Genomic DNA, 10,000 nt, shown 5'->3' on the forward strand with positions numbered 1-10,000 from the left:
GTGTGTGTGTGTCATGTGTGTGTGTGTGTTGACCCCCCTGCTCTCCAAAAATTATATGATTCTCATATAGTTCTCATATGATTCTCATATAGTTCTCTTCACATTTGCTCATTTATCAAATAAGGTCTGAAAATATTGCTCCATCTATCCATAGACCTGAGTCCTGCTTGAATGCTTGATATCAGCTGAACTACTATTGAAGCAGGGTTTTTCCATCACTCTGTGTACGTGACACGACCCTGACCACAGAGCTGAAGATGCAGTCACAAGTCACGAGTATCTGACCACTGAGTTCCTGTTGTTCAACTGAAGGTTTCAGTTCCCCTGTGAGGCGAGAGAGTCACAGGAACAATGAAGCAACATAGGACTGTTGTCAGAGGACCAGACTTGTAGAACACCAAGACGTTCATTAAAGCACCTTGTGAAGAGTGAGACCTGAGCCTCTGTCAGCCAGTGTGCTGGAAGTGACCAATAAGGACCAGTTTATTGTGTTCACAGCGATGGGGGGCTGCAGAGAGGAGTGATAGTCAGATCAAACAGGTACGCTTCTAATTTTAGGTGGACTTTTTGTGATATTTAAGCTGAGTTTAAGCTGTGTTTGATCTTAGTTGAGTTTCCTAGGTCAGGGTCAGAGCAGAGATACTCAATACTAGGTGATGGATTCAGATCGGGTATGTTTCTAATTTTATTTGGACCTTTTGTGACTGTTATGCTGATTTGAGACATGCCTTGATTTTACATATGGTGTTGTTAGTTTTTGGGTAATTTTGTCTTTCTTAATAATTTATTTGATCCATATTATTTATTTTACTGCATTGCATTAGTCTCTACAGTCAACTCAAACTGTGCCATTCATTGCTGGTTAGAAAGTGGAACTGAACAGAAAACCTACTTTTCCTGTTTAAAGTGTGTCTTTGGTAGTAGTCATATACCCTATATCGTAGCACCAACCTGTTCAAAACAAAGAGAAAACTTCTCGAGAACAGAACATGCTTGGCAGTAAATTGTTACGTCCTGATTCAACCTGAGAAAAATCAATGACATCCCTGCAGCCCCTCTTTTAATGACTAAAATACTTCTTATTATATAGTTCATTTTTATCTAATTAGTTTGTATCTACCTGTGTTTTTGTAGTCCATTACGCTTTTAATTATTTATTGTCTCTGTGAATGACATTTTAAATTGTGTATGAAGTGTGCTGTACAAGTAAAGTCTGATTGATTGATACTTTATTGTAAATGTTGTCGTGTACATGAGAATACCACACAGTCAGACTTGCAATTCTCTGAAGTCACATGTAGCAACAGGAAACTCCGCCACCCCCTCACCATTTCCTCCTAGGAAAACAACAGACATGAGGGGCTGCTTGGGGGAGAGGTCTGAGGAAGAGCCCAGGTATATTCTGAAGAGATGGGTATTTAGTCTAAGACACAGGCAGTGACTTTACCATCCTGACCGTGGTGGGAAGCTCATTCCACCACTAGGGCTGTTTAGTTGTAATAAGTTGTGAATGCAAGAACACTGGAAGGACATATCAGCGCTACCAGAGACTGTATCTGGTTCTTTACATCAGTGTTTCTCAACCTTTTTTCAGTCGCGGCACCCTTTGCATGAATGAAAAATCTCAAGGCACCCCAATATATATATATATATATTTTTTTTTTATGTTGATTATCATTAGAATACACACACTGTCTCTGACGAACAACAAATGCATGACGCATGTAGCCTACTACTCTTACACGCACGCACGCATACACACACACACACACACACACACAGGGGGGCGTAAATGTGACTTACTCTCAGTGAGAGATTTGGGCCTGGGAGGATGCACACAATCGCTCTATTCTCGCAGGAATGGATGACAGACACACACGTAGCTCCTGGTCCACAGCAGGTGATGCAGGTTAAGCTCGAAAAGCTCAGTTCACACAAATATGTCATGGAAAAGGGTAACAGTATGTCAACGGCACTACTTGACACTATCGGGTATTCCTTTTCCAATGATATCCAAATGTATCCAATGTCATATCTTGAAATTTCATCCTTAATGTACGATCTTCTTTCATCTCTGCCAGTTGCTCCTGTGCCTGCATTGGCAGGTCGGCTGCACTCTCCAAAGCGCACGAATTCGAAGGGTCACGGACCCAGTCAAAACCAGCAAAGGTCTCAGCTGGAAAATACTTATTAAATCTCTCGTCAAGGGTTTGCAGATGCTGAGAGATAAGGCCAGAAAGTCTTTTGCTGTTTGGATGTGCACTGTACAGGGGAAACATCTCAACTCTCCCCTGTTTCTCACAAGAGCGCCAGAGAGTGAGTTTAGACTTGAAGCCACGCAATTTGTCTGATGAGCTTAGTAGATTTTCCTCTTTACCTTGCATTTTTGAATTAAGTTCATTGAGGTGCTTAAATATATCGGCCAGGTATGCGAGTTTCGCGCACCATTGCGCATCTGCAATGAACTCTTTATATGCAGAATTCTCTCCCGCTAGAAACACTCTGACTTCTTCTCTTAACTCGTACAGTCGGTCCAAGCACTTTCCGCGTGAGAGCCAGCGGACATCCGTGTGCAGCAACAAGCTCTGATGCTCGGCTCCCATTTCCTCGCATAGAATGGAAAAAAGACGGGACTTTAACGGTCGCGCCTTTATGAAATTAACTATGTCCACTGCCCTGTCCAGTACATCTGAAAGATATTTCGGTAAAGTCTTGGCAACCAGTGCCTCCCTGTGAAGGAACAATGCGTTGTGCGAACATTTTGATTTTGCGCTCTGATCCTGCTGATGAAACCTTTGACATTGCCGGTCATCGCAGCAGCGCCATCGGTGCAGACACTGATACAATTTTTCCAACTTAGACCTCCCTGTTCAAGGTACTCTGTTGTGACACGGTATATTTCCTCTCCCGTTGTTTTGTGCGGCAAACACTTGCAAAATAAAAAACTCTCACGAATTTCTCCTCCATCAATAAATCTCACAAATCCCAAAAGTTGTGCGTGGCCACTCATGTCTGTTGATTCATCAACTTGCAGAGAGAATTTCCCACATAGCCTTATTTTCTCTAAGACCACGTCTTCTATGTCTGCCGACATGTCATTTATACGCCTTCCAATGGTAGAGTTCGAAAGTGGTACCTTTGCGATCTCTTTAGCTGCTTGTGGGCCTATCGTTTTGTTTACAATAGCCGTGCAGGCTGGCATTATTACTGATTCGGCAATGGTGTGAGGCTTTTTAGCCTTAGCTATTATTTCGGCTACCAGGTAGCTAGCCTCCAGTGCATTGTTTGAGACTTTCGCACACTTGAACATCACCTGCTCCTGTCGGCTGTGTTCGCTTTTCAAACGAACAAAGTATTCAGACTGTGGAGCTTTTCTTTTCAAAAACTTGTCCATGCTGCTGGCTAATTAACCGCTGCACAACGCTATGACAACTCATCCGATATCGCGCGCTGTAAATAAAAGTATTTGCCTACGTCATGCAGCCTACTTTCCAAACACTGATTGCAGCGTCGGTAGGCTACTAGAAAATTAATCCGAACTATTTTCTCTGATGTGTGCCTCGATTTACTTAACTGTATGATACAGTTAAAAGAAAGATTCCAAAATGATGCATTCATTTATTTCAATTTCACTATATTAGCCTTGTGTCAGCCACGTTTCTGCGGCACCCCTAAGGATGCCAGACGGCACCCAAGGGTGCCGCGGCACCCCTGTTGAGAAACACTGCTTTACATCACAGTGTGAGGTAGGTTGAGCCCGGGAGGCTGACATAACACCATCCCGTTTTAAAAGATGATGGCGGAGCCGCAAAGCACTGAAGTGCAAGGTGATTTATTTACAATTTCCAAAAAGTGTCTAAAAGATAAGTGATGGAAGAAAACAAAAAAATAGAATCTCAGTCAAAAAACCTTAAGTGTACAGCCATCAGTGCTGCCCCTAAGACTGAATCTCAAACTGAGAGAGGGCCCCTTCTTCTCCTGGAAGCTCTTCCCATCAGCACATACCAAAACAGACCTACTATTAAAGATAATTAATTACATTACAAAATACACATAACTGGCTGTAACTACTAACAACCATAAATAGTCTAATTATAATTGATGTATACAGTATAACTAGATTATTGCATAGGTAATAGAACACATCCAAGTTTAGTTGCTTGACAACAATATCAATTAATAAATGGTATCGTCCAATTGCCGTGGTTCGGGTCCGAACATCCGCCAACCCAGAGCAACAAAAAGTCAAACAGACCAACCGACAAAAATTTGGAGTACGAGAACAAATAAACACTGAAATACTTTACCTAACATGTATGTGTTCTCTAACTTGATAACGGAACAGGGCTGGCAAATGAGATGCGTTATTATAGTGACAACTAACCTTCGACTGCGTGTGTGTGTGTGTGTCTTTCTGTGTGTGTGTGTGTGTGTGTGTGTGTGTGTGTGTGTGTGTGCGCGTGTGCGTGTGTTCTATCAGATCTGTGGTTGATAAGTACTGATCTCTGTTAACTATAGGTGTGACCTGCTGCCTCTAAAATGAGTCTCTCTGGGGAGAGAGAGGAGGGGACCACTGCCTCTAAAATGAGTCTCTCTGGGGAGAGAGAGGAGGGGACCACTGCCTCGAAAATGAGTCTTTCTGGGGAGAGAGAGGAGGGGACCACTGCCTCTAAAATGAGTCTCTCTGGGGAGAGAGAGGAGGGGACCACTGCCTCTAAAATGAGTCTCTCTGGGGAGAGAGAGGAGGGGACCACTGCCTCTAAAATGAGTCTCTCTGGGGAGAGAGAGGAGGGGACCACTGCCTCTAAAATGAGTCTCTCTGGGGAGGTTGAAGACATGGGGTAAGAGAAGAGTCTCTGGAGGGCATTTACCATGAAGATGATGATAATGATGATGATAGATACTTCATTCATAACCAGATTAATGTTAGACGCAGGAATGTAGATATACTGTAGTTCAATGCAAACTGGAGCAACAGACAGAGTTGCAACACTCACTAGAAGGCGTGTCCATCGAGGAGGAGAGCGGATCCTGGAGGGAGATGGCCACTAAAAACCTAAAAGTTATTTACAATACAGATATATTCATATTGGAACTGGATCTAGGAGCTCAGCTCATGTGGCACATTTAAAAACACAACTCCACCTTGTAATGCAGGGTCCAGCAGGAGAGACCAGCCTCACCTGTACCCAGCTGTGTTTCCATGAAGAGTGACCACTCTATGGATCATCCAATAGAATTCAGAGAAAGACCTCCTCATTCTGGTCAAAGGTTAGTTTGATGTTTATTCCTCATATCCTGACAACACAGATACACACTCATGAACATGTGATGTTTACTGTTGACTGTTAGTTAATGTGAATTAATGTATTGTTTGACAGGGTCCAGAAAGAGCGACCAGCCTCACCTGTACCCAGCTGTTTGTCCATGAAGAGTGACCACTCTATGGGCCGTCCAATAAACTTCAGACAAGGAACCGTCACTCCTAAACAAGAGTAGGTGTATCATGGGGGATGTGATGAACTAACTGCTAGACTACGCCACCTGTTTGTTTCATGACACAATTCTACAATCATTTATTGTACAGCTTTTAATGACATCATCTTCAGCTCGAGGAGCTCAGCACATATTTATCATTAATGGCAGAATTGTGTAAAATGTTAGACATAGGAATGTAGATATACTGTAGTTCAATGCAACAGACAGTGTTACAACACTCACTAGAAAGCTAGTCCACAGAGGAGAGCAGATCCTGGAGGGAGAGGGCCAAGAAAACTTACAAGCTACTTACAATACAGACATATATTAATTTGGACAGACTACACCGTCCACCAATGTTAGTTTTTTGTAATATTCATCTGACCCAGGAACTATGTTTTGCGGTATACACTCTGAAGTTATTCTTTTTGGGGAACTGGGCCTCATTCACACTTCTCTGGATAAAGACATCTGCTTATTTCTTGTTTTACTCAGAATCCGCAGTGACCAGGTGGAGAGACCAGAGTCAGAGATTCCCAGTGGTCAGTCTGTCCAGAGTCAAAGTGAACTGGACTCTATATTCAGGGTGAGCTAAATAGAAAGTATGACATTGAAGATGGCTAAGTAATCCCCATACAAAAGTTATTTTTTCTTGTTTCAATTGCTTGCCAAAGTCAAGTGTTTTTTGTATTTAGTCTCTCTACTGTGTGTAAAGGTTTACCCATTATTGTCTATCTCACTCCACTTTATTTTTCTAAATGTTTCAGTTGCTTGAAGATAATGTCATCACTTTACTGAGAAATGAGCTGAAGAGGTTCAAGAGGCTTATTTCTCAAGACGACCCAGAGTGCTTTGATAGTCAGGGGGAGGAAGAGGAAGTGGTGGATGATGAAGAAGAAGAGAAGCAGGAGAGCAGTGCCAGAGAAGGGGTTCTGAAGATCACACTGCACGTCCTGAGGAACATGAACCAGAAGGAGCTCGCTGACACACTGGAGAAACGTAAGAGACCTCATGTGTTTTCACAGAGAAGTGGTACTGGGCTGAAATATTATTGGAAATACAAACACCACTAACTGTAATAATGATGTATATCCCCATTTGGTCACTCTTTATATTATGTTGCCTCTATAACTTAGTGTCTCTGTAATTACTCCAGTAAAAAGATTGGTTGTTTCTGTATAATTGCATAGTAATGGGTTTGGACAGTTTCTTTTAACACAGAGGGAATAAGGACTGTTCTTTCCTACACAGGAATATATCATTCAACTACACTACATACTATGTAATTAATTACTATATAAATAATTAATAATTAACTACTATATAACAACTTGTTAATTAATACAACATGTGGTCCAGTCGGTAGAGCATGGCTTTAACAACGCTTAGGTTGTGGGTTTCCTGCTGGGACCATATATACTGAAATGTATGCACTCACTGCAATGGAAGACACTTTAGATAAAAGCGTCAGCTAAATGGCATATATATATATATATATATATATATATATATATATATATATATATAGTCTGCAATATATATATACATATTTACAGTTCCTGCAGGTACTGGGTCAACTTAATGTAAAGTGTGCCAGGAATATTTTGTTAATTGGTTTGTCATTCAGATGAGCTTGCTGTGGTGTGCCAACAAGAACTCAAGTCCAACTTGGAGAAGAAGTTTCAGTGTGTGTTTGAGGGAATAGCAAAGCAAGGCAACCCAATACTTCTCGATAAGGTCTACACAGAGGTCTACATCACAGAGGGTGGAAGTGGAGAGGTCAATAACGAACATGAGGTCAGACAGATTGAGACAGCATCCAGGAGACCAGCAACACAGGAGACACCAATCAAATGCAACGACATCTTCAAGCCTTTACCTGGACAAGACAAACCAATGAGAAATGTGCTGACAAAGGGAGTCGCTGGCATTGGAAAAACAGTCTCTACTCAGAAGTTCATTACGGACTGGGCTGAAGGAAAAGCCAATCAGGATGTCCAGTTCATATTTCCACTTCCTTTTCGGGAGCTGAATTTAATGAAAGAGAAGAAATGCAGTTTGAATGAACTTCTTGGTCATTTCTTCATTGAAATAAAAGAATCAGGAATCTCCAACTTTGACAAGTATAAAGTTCTGTTCATCTTTGATGGTCTGGATGAGTGTCGACTTCCTCTAGACTTCCAGAACAACGAGACATGTTGTGATGCCACAGAGTCAACCTCAGTGGACGTGCTGCTGACAAACCTCATCAAGGGGAATCTGCTTCCCTCTGCTCTCCTCTGGATAACCTCCCGACCTGCAGCAGCCAATCAGATCCCTCCTGAGTGTGTTGACCAGGTGACAGAGGTACGAGGGTTCAACAACCCACAGAAGGAGGAGTACTTCATGAAGAGAATCAGTGATGAGAACCTGGCCAGCAGAATCAACACACACATGAAGTCATCAAGGAGCCTCCACATCATGTGCCACATACCAGTGTTCTGTTGGCTCTCAGCCACTACCCTAGAGAGACTGTTGGGTGAAGCAGAGAGAGGAGAGATGCCCAAGACCCTGACACAGATGTACACACACTTCCTGGTATTTCAGACCCAACAGAGGAATGTGAAGTACCTTGGAGACCATGACAAAGATCCACAGTGGGATAAAGAGCTAATTCTGTCACTGGGAAAACTGGCCTTCAATCAGCTGGAAAGTGGCAATCTGATCTTCTATGAGGAAGACCTGAGAGAGTGTGGCATTGATGTCACAGAAGCCACAGTGTACTCGGGTGTGTGCACTGAGATCTTCAGAGAGGAGTGTGGGCTGCACAAAGTGTTCAGCTTTGTGCATCTGAGCATCCAGGAGTTTCTAGCTGCTTTATATATGTTCCTCACATTCAACATCAGCAATGAGAATCCACTGGTCAAACAGAAATCCTCATCCAGGAAGCTATGGTCATTACTCAGACGCAAACCAAAGATTCACGCACCACTGATCAACCCCATCATCAACCTACACAAGAGTGCAGTGGACAAGGCCTTACAGAGTAAGAATGGTCACCTGGACCTGTTCCTGCGCTTCCTCCTGGGCCTCTCACTGGAGTCCAATCAGAATCTCCTACGAGGCCTTCTGACACAGACAGGAAGCAGCTCACAGACCAATGTGGAAACAGTCAAGTATATCAAGGAGAAGATCAGGGAGAATCCCTCTCCAGAGAGGTGCATCAATCTGTTCCACTGTCTGAATGAGCTGAATGACCATTCTCTAGTGGAGGAGATCCAAAGCTCCCTGAGCTCAGGACGTCTCTCCGAAGCCCAACTCTCACCTGCACAGTGGTCAACTCTGGTCTTTGTGTTGCTGACTTCAGAAGAGGAGCTGGATTTGTTTGACTTGAAGAAGTACTCCAGATCAGAAGAGGGTCTTCTGAGGCTGCTGCCAGTGGTCACAACCTCTAAGACGGCACTGTAAGTAGATGGACAAAACACTGTATTGATACTTGAGCGATGAATGGAGTATGTGATCACTTATTATGATTTACGGATTAAATGGAAGAAACTGAGTTATTGTTCACATGGTCAAAAGTCATTCATAAATTGATTGCACACTTATGTTTCATGTTTTATTGACACACAAATATACGACTTGCTCCAACATGTTCAGTCGCTTTGTGTCTCGACTACCAATAATGAGGTAGAAAGAGCCATTTCCAGTCGGAGTACTGAACACTGGTTTGGAGAAATACACTTCTGACGTTTTTACGACTATCGCAATCCACTGGCGCTACCACGGATACTCACACCGCGGCTCAAATGAAGACTTTTGGTCTGACATTAAGCAAATAACATAGGTAGCATATATAATAACATGGCTGGCTGTGTTCACAGTTCAGCTAATGAGTTTGTCAGCTTTATTTTAGTGAAAGTGGAATGAGTCAGTTCTCTAGCCAGTGAGTTTACAGTTGGTGCAGTTGGAAGGAGCTCACCACTCATCTCCAACTGAAAGCTCTATCCATTATTTAAGGCATGAAAAGTATGGATACATGATGATTTCACCTTTGAAATGAAGTTAAATGATTAGAAAACATGTTGTTCTATGTTAAAATCCCGAAAATGTCATTATATTGTAATTAGGTGCGGCGACATTCAACTGGAAATGATAGAACACATTACATATGTAAATTTTTCTCTGAGTTAAAAAGACTTGATGCTTGTATTTATTCCTCATTCAGGCTGAATGGATGTGACCTCACAGAGAGATGCTGTGAAGCGTTGGCCTCAGCTCTCAGCTCAGACTCCTGCCACCTGAGAGAGCTGGACCTCAGTCACAATGATCTAGGTGACGGGGGGGTGAAGCTGCTCTCTGCTGGACTGGGGAGTCCACACTGTCAACTACAGACACTGAGGTGAGGTCTCAGACTATTCTTGTTGCCAGACGCATCATTTCTAAGTGTCAGTAACATTTTAATTCGATGGAATCAATGATACTTGCACAGAAAGGCTCAATGAATTAGACAGACAATGTACATTATCTTCCAATCAATTAC

General features: G+C 42.6%; 2 protein-coding genes across 5 annotated transcripts in view; one reads left to right on the forward strand and one right to left on the reverse strand.

The window, feature by feature from the left end:
* Positions 1-10,000, reverse strand: part of LOC310823896 (uncharacterized protein) — a 427,663-nt gene that overhangs the window by 68,673 nt on the left and 348,990 nt on the right. The window lies entirely within an intron of this gene.
* The window catches only part of LOC310823893 (uncharacterized protein), a 97,320-nt gene continuing 93,635 nt past the window's right edge, over positions 6,316-10,000 (forward strand). For 3 of the 4 annotated variants that reach the window (XM_083696825.1, XM_083696824.1, XM_083696827.1), the window contains exons 1-3: positions 6,316-6,477; positions 7,106-8,921; positions 9,686-9,859. In XM_083696825.1, coding sequence (XP_083552951.1) covers positions 6,441-6,477; positions 7,106-8,921; positions 9,686-9,859 — 2,027 coding nt within the window. In that variant the 5' untranslated portion in view covers positions 6,316-6,440. The remainder of the gene's footprint in view (positions 6,478-7,105; positions 8,922-9,685; positions 9,860-10,000) is intronic. The other variant, XM_083696826.1, reaches the window with a different exon arrangement.

The sequence above is a fragment of the Argentina silus genome, assembly GCF_951799395.1.
Source record: "Argentina silus genome assembly, chromosome: Y".
Classification (NCBI taxonomy): Eukaryota; Metazoa; Chordata; class Actinopteri; order Argentiniformes; family Argentinidae; genus Argentina; species Argentina silus.